Source organism: Populus nigra, chromosome 1, assembly GCF_951802175.1.
Source record: "Populus nigra chromosome 1, ddPopNigr1.1, whole genome shotgun sequence".
NCBI classification, from domain to species: Eukaryota; Viridiplantae; Streptophyta; class Magnoliopsida; order Malpighiales; family Salicaceae; genus Populus; species Populus nigra.
This window is the reverse complement of record NC_084852.1, coordinates 17,408,027-17,427,154: the sequence shown is the minus strand read 5'-3', so window position 1 is coordinate 17,427,154 and position 19,128 is coordinate 17,408,027. Positions and strand designations below refer to the sequence as shown.

Below are 19,128 nucleotides of genomic sequence, written 5' to 3'. Positions count from 1 at the left end.
TTGAAAGAGACTTTGTCTTTCTTCCTTCATCTTCCCGTAATTTGAGGCGGATTATTCTCCTTTTGCATGTTTTAAGAAAATTTATGAAATTGATTTATCTAATTCGGACACAGGCCGATGCTACTGGCCCAGGAAGCTTATAGGTGTAGAGCAAGAGGCATTAAACCCAGCAGCTAAAAGCTAAAGTAAGGACACGAGCCCAGCCCTGCTCTGCGAGACCTATCCCAGACAAAGATCTATCCGCAAAGACTGACTCTTCCTGCCGTTCATGTTTTTTAAGGTTAATCGGCCATTTTCAAACTACTTTTCTTCATGTATCCACATGTAATTGAGGTATAATTCACTGCTTCAGATTTAAATAATCTGATTGTTGCAAACATTATAATCCTTTTGGACCAAGGAGTCCTTGGTAAGGAGACTGCACATTCTACTACGACCACCAATCTACGGCTGGATTTGAAGTCCCAACTTCCAACCACTGTAAACATCCGACGATGAAGTTGCACTGATTCCTTTTCACTATCTACTGTCAGCAAAGTAATTAAACCCGGCTATGACTCTTCACTCGTTTCAAAGTTAAGGTTATTGGTTAGATGGGTTCAAAATAAAGTCATTTCACTATTTTTTTTTAATAGTAAAAAATATTATTTTGTATTTTTTTTTTAAATCAAACCCGAGTTTTGAGTTTTAATTGGATCGATCAAGTTACAAATAGATATGTTAGGTCACTAAAGATAAATTGAGTTAATTTCTATTCAATTTTTTTGAAATTCAACTCGGATTTGATTTTAAATTGACCCACCAAGTTAGTTAAGTTTTATAACTTTGCTTGTTAGGTAAAATATAGTTTTTATAACAACCCTAAATTTTAAACATGATTTCAACATAATTAACATTTCAATGAGATGGGAAATCCAAAACTTTTTTTTATTCTAACCCAATTCTAGCAAAGTTTCCCCTAAAGTATCAATATCAAGTTAGACAACATAATCAATAAGACTTTACTATCATTATATCCACATGATTTAACCATCCCATACTATAGTTAAAGTATCAATATGAAATGTCTTAGATACCCACAATTCTATCCAAAACTAGTTAAATATTAATCTCGATCATCAGACATACTGATACTACCAGTCTCATTTTAGATAATTAGTCAAACATCAATCATGATCGTCATATATACTAACATCACTAGTCTTATTCTAAAAATCTAGTCAATTATTAATCCGGTTGCCAGACTTACTAACATCACTAGTTTCATTCCAAGTATCTAGTCGATTTGTAGCTTTTCAATATTCATGTTACAATTAATATAATAGCATAACTTAATTAAATAAATTACAGTTATTCAGCACTATAAGTTTAAGCATAATAAATGATCGTAATATAGAGCATCTACCCAGTGCTTGTGCTCAAGCAGAAATTCTCCATTGTTAACTGAATCTTTGAAGCCTCTCCTATTTCAACAAGAGTAACACATTATATACAATTTAATTATTATGGAAATTCAATTCAAATTCAAATTCACATAGTTTACCTTCATTAGCATAACATATCTTTCAATATACTATTTTACTTTATGTAGACAACATTACATGCATTTTCTTCAAGTAAGTCAAAACCCTTTTCCTTTTCCCTCTCTTTTCTTTTATTAAAAGATGACCAGACATCCCACCATGTAAAAGAGGTATGAGTTTTCTTTACAATAAAATCCCTTACTCCTAAACAAACTCATCAATTTACACATTTAATACAATTTTCTTTTTACACCGACTAAAAGAATTCCATCCATTATTCTTTTTACCCTTCCAAAAACCGAACATACATAAGAAAGACAAACAAATTCTTTCAAGTTTCTTAAAATTCCTCGCACATCATCCTAAATTATCAATTGATCAATCACACACATTACTATCTAATTTCCACAACAATTTATTCCTCCAATCTATTATTGTTTTTTTCTTTAGAGTCTTGGCCGAACTTATCATGAAAAAAGAGAGGAGAAAGATACATGGCTTCATTTAAATTTATCATAATTAACGCTTCATTTCTACTTTAATTTTTAATATATCTAAACATAATTCAACCATCAATTAAATAAAAAACTTACATGGTCGTTAACTTCAGGGCCTGTGAGATTAGTCAAGGTATGCGCAAGTTGACCCAGACACCCACATTAATAAAAAAAAATTATATTCCATTTTTTTTCATAGCGTGTGGCCGAAACCTCCTTTCCTAAAAAATGCATGTATTTTTTCTCAATTTCTTTGCAATTAATACATTATTCATCTATCTAAATAACACATTTCAACATGAATTAAAAGGTCAATTTAAGCAACCAATTCAAATTCCTATATAATCCTTCTTGGCCAAACAAAGGTACAAAGAGAAAACACATTTTGCCACAATCCAAGCATTGCCTAATTATTTTTTACCTATCCTAACATGATTCTATCCAAATTTCATAGCAATTAAATCAAACAAATTCAAAGCCCTATTCTAAACCCTAGCCAAAACTTCATTACATGAGGAATGCATGTTTACTCTTCAATATTTTTTAATCAACACTTATAATTCCACACATGTTAACATGTTTTAAACATCAAACAACCAATTCAAACAATTCTTTTTAGAATTCAAGTTTTCCATAATGAACATCAATACCAAATTCTCACAAATACATAGCAAAACTATTAAATTAGCTTAGATTAGAATTCTTTACCTCTTAATAATGCTAAAACTAAGAAAATCTGACAATGGAAGACTTCAATTTGACAAGGAGAAGGAGTCAATTTCCCAAATTCATTGATTTTAAACAACATAAATCTTGTTTTAAAGAAAAATTAAACGTTAGAAACATACCTTATATGAATCTAGGACAATCATATTTATATATATCAAGGTATTCTTGTATAAAATTTGATACACTTAAATTCTCTATCCCGGCCATTTGGAATATTATGTTATTTTTTATAATATATTTTTCAATTTTAAAAATGAAATAATAAGATGAAAGTAAATTCATGGCAATAAAAATCATAAGAGTAAATCCACTTTTGATTTAAAAGTTTTCTCAAACCAATTTAGATATTAAATTTATTTTTAAATAATTCAAAAAACATATTTCTATATAAATATAAATAGTAGATTTAGGCAATTTAATAATTCACACTTCAATCTAAATCCATGTCTAGCCTTTTAACCTTAATGGCGTACTATAGTCAATGGACCGCAACAACGATTTGCCCACTACCCAAACCATTAAACGAGCTTAGCAACAGCCTGCAAGTCCAAAACCATAAACCCCAACACTTGCACTTTCCCTGTCTCTGCAACCACAAGTGAGGGAGAGCTCAAAAAGCAGGAAGACCCCAAGAAAAAATGGCCACGAACTCAACCTTTCAGTTATTCTCTTCATCATCCGCAGCGTCAGGGTTCTTTGATTCTTCTACAGAGCCTCCTCTCCCTCCCCCTCCTCCTCCAGTTGAAGTTCTCTCCTCTGAGGTATCACCCATCTATCCATAAGTACATCCTTCCATCCATCAATACATTAATACATACTGATTGACTTGGGTATGATTTTTACAGGTTTCTTTGAATGTTAAATGCTCTGTGGAGCCGGTTAACTTAGAAGATGGTCTTACTTTACTCAAGGTCAGTTTTTTTGCTCGTGTTGTAAAGCTTCTATTATTTTTCGAAACCTGCTTATTGTTAGGCGTGCTTGATAGAGAATGAAAGTTTGGATTTTGGTTTGATTAAAGTGAGTTGTGAGCAAATTAATTTTTGGGTTTTTTTTTTTGTAGGGAAGGGTTAGTACTAAAGAGGTTTTTGGGTTGCCTAACTCAGATTTAGTACCTGGTGTATATGAAGGTGTGCAAAGATTGATTTTTTTTTTGATGCATTTACTTGATTTATTTTATTTTTGTTTTTATGCTTTCTGCTTTTATGATACGTTTTGTTTTTTGGGATGCAGGGGGGTTAAAGCTTTGGGAGGGTTCACTAGACCTTATTAATGCTCTTCAAGCAGAGGTTCGAAATGGCCATTTATCGTTTAGTGGAAAGCGAGTTTTAGAGGTGGGAACATAATTTTCAGGTGATTCTATGCTATTTTGCGTTGCTTCAATATGCTGATACTATGGTTTGGCTAGAGTTCGTTGTTGTTGACTACTTTAAATCTAACCCTTGTCGCTGCATGAGTCTAATTGCTGCTACTTTTATTGTTGGAACTTTATGTATTTTGGGTTCCTCTCAGCAGATTTTAGCTGTTGATCTTTTGTGTCATCTATTCTATCAATATAATAGTGAGATAAGGGTTACAAACTTAGTGTGGTTCCAGGGCTTTTTTTATATATATAAAATGTGAACTGTAAAGCTATGCAAAGCCAGGGAGCTACAGAACTTCGCCTCAAACTATAGGTTTTAGTCTGTAAGCTTGTAATTTTAAGGGAATTTACTGTAGTTCTTGTCAAGATTTAGCTAAGAATATTATGCAGGGAGAACTTTTTGGTCATCATAAATGAAGATTGTGAAATATTATGTGACATATTTCTTTTATTGCATCATCTCTCTTTACTTGTTTGTTCTTCCTGAGTCTTTGCACTTGTTTCAGCTTGGGTGTGGCCATGGACTTCCTGGGATCTTCGCGTTCCTTGAGGTAAGTTTTTGCATCTTTGACATCACTATTTTAGATGAAGTTCCTGATCCTGGAAAATCTACATCGTTCTTGATCTTCTTGTTCTGCTGAATCAGGGTGCTAGTGCTGTACATTTCCAGGATTTCAATGCTGAAGTCCTTCAATGTCTCACCATTCCCAATGTAAATGCCAATCTTTCAGAAAAATTGAGCCCTTCTACATCAGAAGACGCAAGTTCTGATACTGAAAGAGAACTACGTTTCTTTGCTGGTGACTGGAGCCAAGTCCATCAATGTCTTCCTCATGCTAACAAAAAAGAGAAGGACCTTAGTTGCAGCTTAGGGCATAGTCCACATTCTGGTTATGATATTGTTTTGATGGCAGAGACAATCTATTCAATCTCTGCTCAACACAATCTCTACAGCCTTATAAAGAAGGTATTGCTTGATTGCGTTAGTGGTTACTCTGTCTTTTCTGTCATGAACTTAATAGTTTTGAGCTCTGAAAGTGTTGATTTGCAGTGCTTGAGCCATCCTGGTGGAGTTGTATATATGGCAGCCAAAAAGCACTATTTTGGAGTAGGTGGAGGAACACGACAATTTCTGTCTATGGTAGAAAAAGATGGTGAGCTAGTCCTTTTGAGATGATTGTACAATAGTTTAGTACGTACAGTTGTGATTGATTCTCCCCCCCTCTATTCTGCATTTATGTGCTCATGCAGTATCTCCTTTCTAGCTGTTTCATGTACTACCATGCTTGTTTTAAACTATTTCTACATAAAAGTTAACCTAAGATTGAATTATGTAAATGCATGTTACCTTTGTTGTCTGTCATTCTTGTCCCCTCATGTTCTCTCATGTTTTATCGTAAAGATACACCCATGGAGGTTTCTGTATATGGCAATATCTCAGTAGATAGCCATTCTTTTTTGATTAGGTGCTATGGCTGCAAGTCTTGTTGCTGAAGTTGCAGATGGATCGTCTAATGTCCGCGAAGTGTGGAAGCTCTCAATTTAGCAGACCAAGACCTCCAATTAAGCTCTCAATGTCTAATGCAAGATGTGGCGATTTGAGCTCCTAGACGTGGGGGTATCAAATTCAATAAATGATACCTGATATGCTAAGAACATGGCTGGAGATATTTATTGATGAGATCAGAGGGCTGCCATCTCATTTGCTCTCTGTACTGCATAAACTTTTTATTTAAATCTTCTGAGATTGTATGTCAAGTCTCGCATAGCTGACCATAGATAGTTGCAATGAAATTTTACTGAACTTTGTCCAAGAATTGCAGTTGTTTTGCTTAAAATTTAACGAACTGGGATTCTGGCTGGACATCTTTGTTTCATGGTTGTCAATATTTGGGCTGCTCTTATAATTTAGCATTTGTATTCCAGCTTGGTATTACTTGCTGGTTTATTGATGAGTTCTTTGTGCTATAATATGATACTGATAAATCTTGAGGTTGTATACAAGTGTTTAAAACTGGACGTTTTGAATGAACTTCTCACATTTTGGATATAAGTAGTTATCTTTCCCGATCCCTGGCCAGGAAGTTAATATTAGGGCTCACTTTTATTTGATATTGCGGTTTAATTATGTTTTGAAAATTTTTTTTAATTTGTTTTAGCTTCAAATTAATTTTTCTTTAATGTTTTATAATTATTTTAATGTGTTAATATTTTAAATATATTCTTTACTGCTGGGACTGGGAGCAGATTGGTCGAGTTGAGACCCAAAGATAGCAATTTGCCAAAACTCTCAACGAGCGTGCGATGGTAACTATATCGAAAACCTCACTGCCTTTTGGATAAAAATGGAAAACGTAGAGCTGGGGGCATTCCGAGAATCGAATTCGGGACCTCTCGCACCCAAAGCGAGAATCATACCACTAGACCAAATGCCCGTTTTATTAACTCGCTCATATTTATTTTATAAAACTAACATATTCATCACATGGCCGATTTGGTCAAACTGATTTGTGTGATAGTTAAGGAAAGTTTGCCTCATATTGTTCGATTCTCCATAATATCAGGGACAGGGATAACAGTATCTGAAAAGGCAAAGAGAACTAACTATTTTTAGTATCCGCAAGAAATTGTGCCATAAATGGCAAGCACTCCATGCATATGCTATATATAAATGCCAGACCTTGCTTTTTTATTGTCACCGAATCAATATTCTTAAAAGAACAGCATTTGTGTATTGTCTGCTCTCATCATAATTTAACAATGTCAGTGTCCAAAGGATTGATGGCTTTTGGTGTTTTAATGCTCTTGATGACTACGTTTGTTGCAGGAGATGTAGCAGATACCATTACAAAAGAACCAAAATACATAAGTTACGAAGGGCTTCCACGTTGTGACCCAGAAAAGAATCCCCATTGCCTCCATCCAGTCGCTCCAGGAAGAGGTTGCAAAGCAGAAAATCGATGCAGGGAAGGCTAGGGAGATCAGGAGCTAGCTAGCTAGTGAATAATATTATAAGCTAGCGCTTGGAATAATAAGGCAATGCCAACTCAAGGCCAGCCTCCTTGTATAAATTCTTTCTTTTAAAACCTTTCATGCTAATAAAAGGATGATCATCAATCGATTATCTGTTTCATCAATAAATGGTTTTTTCTTCTCGTGTTGCATTTATCCCATAAGATATATATCTTTCAATTCATTCATGAATTTTTTCTCGTTAATTACATGCAATGCAATAGATATATATTATGTTGCATTGGATATTGCATGCATGAGATGTTCCTTTACTTAACTACTTGTTACACCATTTGATGCGAGCTAGAATCCCACTCGAGTCTTAAAAGAATAGTAGATCACCTTGCATGGGATGGCAACAAATTATGTGCTTGGCTCGAAGTGGTTTTCACATAATTTTTTGAAGAACTTCAACGAAAAGGATCCAAAACCATTATGATCCCAAGGATTTCCAATGGAGTAAATTTGGGAATTATTAATCCTTCTTAAAGTGAAAAACTTGTCATGGAGGATTAATAAGGGCATTGTTCCTCCAAATGATAGCCTGATTGTTATTCAAAAAATGATAGCCTGAGTATTGTTCCTAGAGGTCTCAGATTTGACCTTATAGCTAGAGGTAAAAGATCCTCTTTCTCTTGGGGTGGAAATGATCTAGTTGTGGAATTCACGATGAAGCATCCATATAAATGTGTTAAAAATATTCCACATACAAAGATTATTGAATTTACAAACAATCGAGATGCCATGATCATGTGGATATGAGAATAAATTTATCTGTTATCATCCATCTAGGTTTTTTAGACTAAGTAGTAGTTTATTCCTACAATTTCTTAAAGCATTAAATGTTATCGGTGCAGAATCTTTAGAGCATGTTGAATTTTTTGGCTGAGTATTTAGGTTGAAGCACATCGAGATAATGCTATGCCAGTTTATGAAATCCATTCCAATCTAGGGTTGATCCTGGGCCATAGATTCATGTCTAAGAGATGTTGTCATAAACATATGTTAGGTTGGTTGCCATTACATGTGCAGCACATGTTTGGCACCAACCATTGACTATTGGCAGCCACCATTGTTGAATGAGCTAGAGTTTGGCAGCCACCAATATTGACAACAAAGCAAGAAAAGCTACCATGAAATACCTATAAATAGAGGCATTATGTGAGAGCAAAATTGAGAGGGTTGAGAGAGTGAAGTGAACGTAAGAATAGAGAGGAAGAGTGAGCTGCAAGAGCACCAAAGTGAGCTGAGAGTTGAGTTAGAGTGGATGTAATCCTCCTCCTCCATGTATCTCTATATCTAATAAAATGAACCTCTCCCGTGGATGTAGGCGGATTTGCAGAACCACGTAAAATATTGTGTCAGTGTGCTAAGCCTCCTATGAGCAACTATCAGTACATCACCGGTCGGAATTCCCAACAATTGGTATCAGAGCACATGGTTTAAAGGGGTGTTTGATTTTTGCTCAAAAATGAAAGTTGTCAAAATTGTGTTTTGACCATACCACTGTGTAGAGGAGGAAGAGACGAAGCCACTGTTGAAAACCGCGTCGAAATCAGACGTCGGGATCCGCCGCACGAGCCGGCGAGGACACTGCCCACGCGCACAGACGCGCGCCGCGCGTCACACGCGTCTTCTTCACCCGGATGAGGATGATGTCAGCATGACGTAATTATGACATCAGCATGCACAGTCAGCATGCCATGTCAGCGACCAATCAGCAGCCACGTCAGCAAAGTGGGACCCACCTGCCACGTCACCAGCCGAGCCGAGCCGAGCCGCGAGCCGAGGGACAGGATCCAGTGTAGCTGATCCTACGTGCAACCGGATCTGAGATTGAATCTGAGCCGTTGATCAGGCCAGAATTGTTTTGATCAAATCTTAGCCGTCTGAAATGCGATTTGGACGATTTCAAACTTGTTTCTAGCTAATTTGATCGTTCTGGATGCAATGGTACGGTTCGATCGTTGAGATTTGAGATCAAAATTGGTGGTGGTGAATTATTAAAGAGAGATTGCCCGATCAGGAGGCATCTGAAGGTCATCATGGTGGTCGTTGAAGGGAAGAAGAAGAAGGTGCACATGTTTACCCAATTACATGTGCTAAACTGCTAAGTGGGGAGAATTTTAATTGCCTTGAGGGAAGGCAAAATTGGGACACTTTAGACACCCGATCATGTGGATAATTTGAGGCGAAGAGTGGAAATTGACGAAGACCAATCTTGACGAATCTAGGAACTAGTAGTCTCGCCAGATGTTGAGAAATCATGTGTTAAACCAGTATATTCCAGATCACTTGTAAAGGAAAGCTGGGACAAAGCTAGCAAATGGTTGTATATACGGAAAGACAGTACGATGGATAGATATGGCCTAAGAAGTTATGTCTAGGAGATTGGGTTTTAAGCGGGACCAGTGTGACCCCTCCAATCTTTCCTGGGAACTTGCTTAGTGGAAGGATTATCCATACGGTACTATTTTCGTATATATAGTAGTTTGTAATGAAACGGTTGAAGACTAGCAAGACGACGACACAAAGGAATAGTTGGGTTCCGTATGTTCAAGGATCTGATGAAGTGGTGATTTCTCCAATGAAGTTAGATTCGGTGACTGTGATTTCTTGAGGGAGAATTGATGAAGACCCTAATAATGGAAGAGAAATACAGCAAGGGGATAAAGATTGGCACCCTATTTTGACTTGGACAGATGTTGTGACAGGATGAGTTGCTATCAAACATAAGCAAGGAATAGGGAGAAACCTGGAGAATAGAAATTGCACGAGTGCACACGGAGTTGTGCTGGAGTACCCATAGGATCCAACGAGGTAGTGTAATGAGACAACAGGTGCAAGGAGAAGAAGAGTTCCCAGATGAAGCTCAGAGCAGAGACTGTTAAAGTTTGTACAACAGAAAGTCTCTTATGCTCTTGATGAAGACAACATGCGAAGACCTTTCCAATGCATGCAAGGATGGAAAGAGAGCTGTTGCAGAGGTACTTAATTAAAGGGGTGCACACGCCTGTGATAAAAGGCGACCGCCTATGATGAAAGGTGAAGACACCAGAGAGAGTTGGTGTAGGTGGAGCTGTCAAGCAGAAAGGCATAGAAGCTCCAAACATAGAAATCAAGGTGGAGGATTGCGAGGAGTATACCGCAAGTTAGTGGCAGCTATCTCTCCCATAGTGCACATGGTGGTAGAGAATTCTGGAGCCACTTTGAAGCATCTCAGCTGAAGGAGGATGCGACCACCTATGAAAGGTGAAGACACCTTAGATGGAAGGTGTGTGAGGGCCGTGATAGAAGCCCCAGTTCAAACCGCCTCATGACAACAGACGAAGACACCTTAGAGAAGGTGTGAGGGCCATGATAGGAACCCTATTTCAGACCGTCGCATGACGACGAGCAGAGACACCTAAGGAGAAGGTGTGTGGGCCACGTTATGAGCCCAGTTTAGAACGCCTCAGAGCCAATGTGATGGCTAGATATGAGTGGACAGGTCTATAGCCAATGAAGTGGCTATGATGAGTATGGAGACAGATGCAGGATTGACTTTCATGGATATTACCCCCATGCTAAAGATCAATGAGCTAGAAGACATTTGCCTTGGACAATAAGTGTGTGACTTGTGGAGCACTAAGACGCGGCTGCTATGAAGAAGCAGAAGGGCATGCGCAGGTTCCGGGAACGAGTTGACTCTTGTCAAGGTGGTGAGCTCGGTAATGGCATTGTAATACTCAGAGTATGAAGACAGATATGAATCAACCTTTAATGGGCTGCCCCCATGGTTAAAGGTGGAGAGCTACCTGGACTCTTACGACTAAGAGCGAGAGACTCAAGGAGAAGTAAGGCGTGGTTCCTAGGGTGGAACAGAGGGCAAGCGCAACTTCTGGATGAGTAGACTCTTGGAAGAGTGGTGAGCTCGTGATCATATTGAGATACTCAGATAATGACTGTCGCACTTGGAAAAAGAAATTTCCGTTTGAGGGGGTGTTATAAGCCTTGGTGTAAGGCTTGATGAATCATTCCGGACCGAGCATGGTTGATACGCTCGAAGGGGAATGTTGTGTTCTAGAGACAAGCGTTAACACTCTTCAGATGTGAAGTGGCAGACCATCTGGTTGTAGTGATCCTTTTGTGTGAGAAAAGGTGTGCTTTGGTGACTCTGATGAATGAAAGGTTTGGCGAGTACCTGTAAACTTGGCCGGAGACGCTCTCAGAATGGTAAGCTTAGAAGAGCTGCAAGATGCAAGCTTGTGCTGAAGAAGCAAGAGGACAGTTGCCCCACATGAATGACAAAGGGGATGATTGTTAGGTTGGTTGCCATTGCATGTGCAGCAAATGGTTGGCACCAACCATTGACTATTGGCAGCCACCATTGTTGAATGAGCTGGAGTTTGACAGCCACCAATGTTGACAACAAAGCAAGAAGAGCTACCATGAAATGCCTATAAATAGAGGCATTATGTAAGAGCAAAATTGAGAGGGTTGAGAGAGTGAAGTGAACGTAAGAATAGAGAGGAAGAGTGAGCTGCAATGGCAGCAGCCTTGCTGCCATTGCAGCAGCTGCAAGAGCACCAAAGTGAGCTGAGAGTTGAGTTAGAGTGGATGTAATCCTCCTCCTCCATGTATCTCTATATCTAATAAAATGAACCTCTCCCGTGGATGTAGGCGGATTTGCCGAACCACGTAAAATATTGTGTCAGTGTGTTAAGCCTCCTATGAGCAACTATCAGTACATCACCGGTCGGAATTCCCAACAACATACTGTTAGAAGAGGCCACTGTTTTCCTGCTGATGACATCCTTAGCTTGGGGCTTTCGTGGATTAGAGTTAGTCTTGGTACCCATCAAGTGTTTTCATTGTATTTTAAGGAACGAAGAACAAATTCACGGCTCGACATCATAGAATAGAAAGAGAAATAAAAAAAAATAATGATCTTCAATCCCCATTAATAAAAATATAAAAGGATAAAATTCGGAAAAAAAATGAAAAAAAAAGTATTAAAAAACAAAGCACTAGTAAAATAAAGTGAGATTGTCAAAACCCGCGAGTAGGATCATGTGGACATGATAACCCAATATGAGACAAAACAAAAAAAAGTTTAATTTTAAAAAGAATCAATTTTTAAAGGACAAAATAAAAAAAAAGGATAAAGAACAACATAAAAAAAACTTGGGCCACTTGGATAAACCTCCCACCTAGATCATGAGATAGGGATAACCTAACTGAAAAGAAAACTGAAGAAAATAACAAAATTCTTTTTTTAAAATGAACAACTTTAAAGGATGTAATCGAAAAAGAAAACAACGTCAGCTCATGTTAATTTTTCAAACTCATGACCTAAGGTAGTGACTAAATTGGAAACATCGCATCTAGAAAGCAACTATTTTCAAACTTGGCTCGACCTTACTGGTTGACCCGTGACTCAGGTGACCTTTAGCTTAGACCGGACTGAGTTTTAAAAAAAAATGGGGGAGAATCGATCAAGTGTAAGATGACAAAAAATCCAGGTTGAACCATGTTTCAGTTAACCCGGGAAAAACCCAGTCAAAATAGAGTCAAAATCTATTGACTATTTTCTTTTTTTTCTTTCAAAATGGTATCATTTTGACTTTTTTATAAAACAAAAGATTTAGTCGACTTGGGTTCACTTAAGTCAACCCACTTGACCTGTGACTTGATAATTGTCCTAGATTGACTTTTGGATAAGACTTAGAAACAATAGGAAAAACCAAGAAGACCAAATTTCAATAAATAAAATGTTGAATGTTGAAATAAATAAATAAATAAATGAAGGATAAAAATATCAATTAAGAGAATAAGGACCTCATTTGAAAAAACATTTGAGAGGATAAATAAATTTTTTGAATTGAAGGGTAAAATTGAAAAAAAAAAATCAAATTAACAAATGAATCCAAAATAAAAATCAAGAGAATGAAGATCGAATCTTAAAAAAAAATAAAAAATCAATATTATGGATCTAAAGATGAATTAAAAATAAATTAAAATTTGATAAAAGACTAAATAAATCAAAACATTAAGGACCAAGCCTTAAATATTATCAAATATTGATTTGAAGGGAAAAATTTAAAAGAAAAATCAAATTCACAAACGAATCTAAGAAAAACAAATACCAATTTCCAACGAACTTAATAATAATGGATGAAATCATTAAGAAAATAATTAAAAATGACTATAGCTAACCCGATTCGACCTTTAGAATTTATGACATAGATCATGAGGCTGAATTACAACATAAAAAACGAACCCGAAAAATAACAATGTAAAATTCCCAACTAACCAAAATAATTAGGATAAACTTGAAAACAATAAATTAAAAAAAGAAATGGTTTAGAAAATATAGACTTGAAAGGAAAGAGAACCAAATTAGACACAAAAAGAAAATAAAATCAAATCATAAGGGATGAAATTGAAAACAATTTTAATTAAGAAATGGATAAGAACAACTAAAAATAACGATAAAAAAAACGAGAACCATATTTGATATAAAAATAAAATGTCAAGGGATAAATTTCAAAGACAAATTAATTCAATAAAGGATTCAAGACCAAATACATCATAATTAAAAGAATGAGGAATAAATCTAGTATAAAAATCAAGTATAAATGGATGAAATTGAAAAACAATTAACTTAATAAATAATTCAAGATCAAATTATTGTAATTAAAACAATAATAACCAATCTAATATAAAAATGAAGTGCCAAGGAATAAAATTGGAAAAAAAAATTTACTTAATAAATGATTCAAGACTAAATACATTGCAATAAAAAAAATGATGGTTTAATTTAACTTAACAAACAAATAGCCGGACTTCCTTGTTTTTTTTTTTTTTGTAATGGACAAACGATTTCTACAAAGAGAGAAAGGAAATAAGGAGAGAGGGAAAAACTCATGGTTATGGCTCCTCTGTGTGATGGCTACGAACACGCACCTCACAGTCGTGATGAGGTTACGATTATGTGTTTTTTTACCTTGAAAACACATAAGAAAAATAATATGGACACGGGAAGAATTTTGGGTTTCAGTTTGATTTTAGATTTTGGACTGATTTTTTTATGTGTTTAGAGGCTATAAATTGGTTTAATAAGGTTCTTTGAGTGTTTTCTAGGTGTTTTGGAATAAAAATAGGTTGAAAATAAATTTTCAGGTAAAAAAACCCCCTGTTTTTTTTTGCCACACCAGTGGCCAGATTCTGGGCTCAGCGGATGATGCGTCATCTACATCAACCCTATTAAACTTAAAAAAATAAAAGGCCCGCTTGTGAGCCGTAGCTTCATGGGTCAGGCACTGGACAGCTTACGAGGCCCAATAGTGTCTAATCGAATTCTTTTCTTAAAAAAATGATTTTTTTAATTGATGTCCTATTTTATATGAATTTTTTAAAATATTTTTTTTGATATATCATTTAATTAACATCCCTTCTCTATGATTTTTTTCCGCTTATTTAACCTTTTTTATTGCAAATTTTTTTTATGATAGAGGGTGTGTTTAATTTTTAAAGAGGTTGATAGAATTCATCTATAAGTTTTTTGTTTTTAGTCTTTTTATATAGATTGAATTTGTTTTTATTTTTTTAAATTGATTTATTATAATATTTTTAATATGTGAAACCTTACATAATATTTTTTTTTATTTTATTCATGCAATTTAAAAAGTTAATAGGGATTAAAAAAAATTTTGTATGTTTTTTTTTTCATTCAACATTGTTTTTTAGTTTTTTTTTGTTATTGCCTCATATTTTTTTTTCATATTATTAAATTAATCAAGATTTAACCAGGTTATTGAATTTCTCTTACTCATTTAAAAACATAAGCATCTCCTGAACTTTTTCCTTTCTGGTTTAAAAAATCAAAGCTGAGATGTCTTATAAATATTGTACAAATAAGATTATTGAGATATTTCATGAATATTTTACAAATATATTTTTATAATATTGAAAAACATTCATCTTTTACATTTTTATTTGTTGTTGATATCTTATTTTCCAATCATGTTATTAAATTAATTGAATTTATTAACCTTATTCAACTCATCTTAGACTTTTTTTTTTAAAAAAAAAATACTTTCATCGTTATTGTTTTTTTTTATATGATAAAAAAAATAGATAAATCCGTAGTGTAGCACAAAACACCTAATAGTGTATAAATAATAACAGTTAGACTGTACCATAAATTGGCCTTAGTTTGCTAGAATTGCTTGCAAAGGGTTCTAGTATTAGCTATAGATGTATCTATGTAAAAATAAATAAATAAAATAAAATGGTCAAGAATATTAATTTTAGAATATTGTTTTAAAATCTGATTTGAAGTTGGTATAAGACAGAGCTTAAGTTACATGAACTAATTTAGATATTAAATTAACCGGTCTTACTGTGGGTGTGAGTTTTATATCAGTGTTATCCCTTGTTTCAATGTCCCCACTCTTATCAAATCAAGAAGTATTCCAAATGCACTTGAGGTAATGGCCTAGCGGGCGCATGAGTTTGTTTCCTTTCTCTCCACTTGGATTTGATTTTTTTTTATGTATGTTTGTTACTTTCGCGGTACCTTACCTGTTCATTGGACTTCCAGGGTGTTCAGAGGATCCGGGTATTAGTCGGAATGCATGTAAACTAGCTGGGATATCCCGGGTTATTAAAAAAAAAAGAAGAAGAAGAAGAAGAAGAAGAAGCATTCCAAATCTAGATCCAATGCCAGAGCTGGTTAGCCTTATTGTTTCATTGTAGTTACCTCTATTTATGGCCTCCAAAATGCTCATTGGAACCACCAAAATCCTCAATTCCACTTTCTTTTGTGCTTCTATGCAAGCATCCAAAGGCTATTGTCTCCAAGCTAGCTTAACTGTTCGTGTTAATTAACGTATTTCTCTGTTTCCATCAATGAATAATATTTATATAGTTTTTATTTTTTTTTAAAAAAAAAACAAGATTTTAATGTATGTACATAAATCATTTTGCTTAATTTATATCGAATATTTATACATAAAAATACATTCTTGAAATAAACATAAAGCTCCATTACAAAACAAAGAATTATAATAGCACTCAGTATAGATAACAGCTAAAACACTGTACTGGTGGCCTATATATGCTACGTGATGCATCAGGTTAAATTTCTTCTAATATAAAATAATATTCAGTGCTTTTAAAAGAGAAAAATTAGGACCCGTATTATTGATTTGAATAGGTTAAATATGATTGGTTAATTCAATAATATAATTATATATAAAAAAACAATAATGACTAATAAAGAAAAGAACGCGTGTCAATATTAAAAAATATGTTTTTTATTACTAAAAAAATTCATCTATTTTATTTTATAACAAAGTAAAATTTAAATAAAAATAAAATAACCTCGTAAAGAGAAAAATAAAATAAAATTTGAATTTCAATTACTAACAAATAAAAAGTTCAATGACAGGTTGAAAAAAATCAATTTAAAAAAAATAACAAAAAACCCGACTTTAGTCAAAACAACCCGTGCAAAAGAAAATAAATAAAAAATGGAGATCAAGTCCCATGAAAACTAAATAATAAAAGGTGAAATTGAAAAAAAAATTAAAAATATATTGAACAAAAACCCTAAGTCAACTTGGGTTAACTTGATTAACTTGCGATCCTAGATATGAGATCGAGATAACCCCATAAAAAAATAACATAAAAAATCATGAAGCTGAAGACCTATTAATCTAATGTTGAATGATAAAATTAGAAAAAATAAATAAAAAAAGAACCTAAAACAAGACTGAAGTTAAATCAGGCTAATATTTAAAACTTGTAATCTGAATCATGAGACCATATTACTCCATAAAAGGCAAACCAACAAAAATCACAAAGAAAAAATTTCAATCATCTAAAATTAAGAAAACAAAGAAGTCGTTACGCGAGAAGGTGTAGGTGTTGCTCGATCGAGCCAAATAGTCCCTTTCTGCTCATAGTAGCCTTTTGTAATAAAATTAATAAGAACAAAATCTGATATAAAACTAAATTAAATAAAGTAATGAGGGATGAAAGTGAAAAACAACATAAATCAAGAAAAATGATAAAAAAATAAAAAAATAACAATTAAAAAAATAAAAATTAAATATAATAGATGAAGAAATTGAAGAAGGATGAAATCAAAAAATAATTTCAATTTTATAAATTATCCTATATAAAACAAATATTAATTAAAAAAACATGGATTAAATTTGAAGAAAATTAAATTAAAAAGTTGCTTTGAAAAATTAGAAAGCTTGTCGTGAGAATCAAGGTGGAGAAAGAGAAAAAAATATAAAAAAAAATTGTTAATACCAAACTAAAATTCCGTTACATATATGTACTTTTGTTTTTGTCAATGGTATAGCAATATTAAAAATCAGCCTTCCTCTGGAAGTCTAAGAAACAAGAAGGAAAATTTTCATAAATCTCGTCGACATTCAACTCAGGGTATCACTAGCTTGTGTATACAACACTCATATAAGCTTACAGCAAAGGTGTTCCATTCATCATCAGGAAGTATATAATGTATAGTTCACAACACAATATCTATGAAACAGGTGAAATTTGAACTATAGATTATGTTTCACCCTATCCTCTGGGTTCAAAATGAAGAAGACACACAATCTAATTTTTTTATTTTCATTTTGAACTCAAATGATAGTATCAGAATACAAGATGTTTAGAAATATGATTAATGTATTCAAAAATTGATTAATCTATTCAAGTAATTTGATCTATTTTTTTTATCCAAGGTATTTGATAACTTGATATAAAAAGATCAGGTGATTGATAGCTGGTAGCAGGTGATGTCTAGTGAGTTAATATGATTGGTAACAATACATGTAAAAAATCATCTTTGATGGACGTGAAGACTCTCTAATGCTTAAGTTAATAATTTTATAAAGAGATTGTGAATCTTGAGTTTGAAAGATTCATGATATATTTATAACCCATGAGATTTTTTTTTTTTATGAAGAGAAGGATCTAAAAACTAATTCAACTCTTATGACATTTTAAGTTATTTTTTATTCAAAATAATATATATTAAAGCAGTGTAAAATATTAAAGGACCTGCATAGAGTCTCGAAAAAATTTTCAAAAAAGTTTTGGGCTCACAAGGGAGGCAAGGGTTCAAGAGGACCAATCATACCCCTTGAAACTAGACTCGAGAACATCGTTTGGACCCAAAAAAAAAGTTAGGCGTTCACCCAGCACCCGGGCGCGCCCTAGCATCTAAGCAGGGTGTTAAGATGTTGGATATGGGCTTTGAAAATGAGCCCACAGCTATTCTAGTGTTGTGCCACAAGAGATAAATCCCGATAGCCTAAATTTAATTAAATATATCAAGAGCCATCTTTCTTGTTTTCTAAGAACTGGAAGTTGTTGCATTTAACTAGTACTCTTGCCCCAATGAACAATATAAACATGAAGTTTAATTGGATCTTAAATAGATTCTAAATTTTTCATTAAACTTTATGATAGATCAAACAAAAACGAAAAGGAAAACAAAAGCTTTGGATCATCAATCATCAGACCTGCAACGATAGTACTTGGAACAACCGCGAGAAGGAGAATTAGATGGAGGTGGAAGACAACTGCTACTATAAGACTGACCACTAGCGCCTTCATTACAAACTGGCTGGTCTGGCTTTAAAGCACCAGGTGATATATACTTCCTCTTCTCTTCAAGATACCTTTTACTAACATGAGATGGCATCAAGAACTCGTATTCTTCATCGCATTCTGCTATTGAACCATTGCATCCATTCGTTTTCGACGCCACCTTGTCGCCGAGCTGCAATATTACAAGGCTCAAGATCACCAGAAGGAAACAGAAATGTGGGAAGCACTTCCGTTCCATTTTTTTTGTTTTTTTTTGGTCTGGTGTTAGTGCTTGTCTTCGTTTGCAGTTCCAAGCACTTAAATATAGGGTGATGGATTGAAATGGGGATAATTTTCCTTCCTGTAAAGCTAGTTAGTGGAGGACGCATTAGGGATATGCAGAAGGAAT

At 34.3% G+C, this 19,128-nt stretch overlaps 2 protein-coding genes and 1 non-coding gene across 3 annotated transcripts; 1 reads left to right on the top strand and 2 right to left on the bottom strand.

The window, feature by feature from the left end:
* Window positions 1–3,263: 3,263 nt before the first annotated feature.
* LOC133698166 (uncharacterized) lies at window positions 3,264–5,973 on the top strand. The gene is made up of 8 exons (XM_062121015.1): window positions 3,264–3,510; window positions 3,595–3,660; window positions 3,810–3,876; window positions 3,980–4,080; window positions 4,616–4,660; window positions 4,756–5,076; window positions 5,161–5,263; window positions 5,576–5,973. The coding sequence occupies exons 1-8, from the start codon at window positions 3,388–3,390 to the stop codon at window positions 5,653–5,655; spliced, it is 906 nt and encodes a 301-aa protein (XP_061976999.1). The 5' UTR covers window positions 3,264–3,387; the 3' UTR covers window positions 5,656–5,973.
* A 499-nt stretch (window positions 5,974–6,472) lies between these two features.
* On the bottom strand, window positions 6,473–6,544 carry TRNAP-UGG (transfer RNA proline (anticodon UGG)). Its single transcript has one exon. It is a non-coding gene; the product is annotated as a tRNA-Pro (tRNA).
* An 11,999-nt stretch (window positions 6,545–18,543) lies between these two features.
* Window positions 18,544–19,046, bottom strand: LOC133681139 (protein RALF-like 32). The gene has a single exon (XM_062104317.1). It carries the CDS (start codon window positions 18,976–18,978, stop codon window positions 18,640–18,642), a length of 339 nt encoding a protein of 112 aa, XP_061960301.1. The 5' UTR covers window positions 18,979–19,046; the 3' UTR covers window positions 18,544–18,639.
* Between the last annotated feature and the right edge of the window lie 82 nt (window positions 19,047–19,128).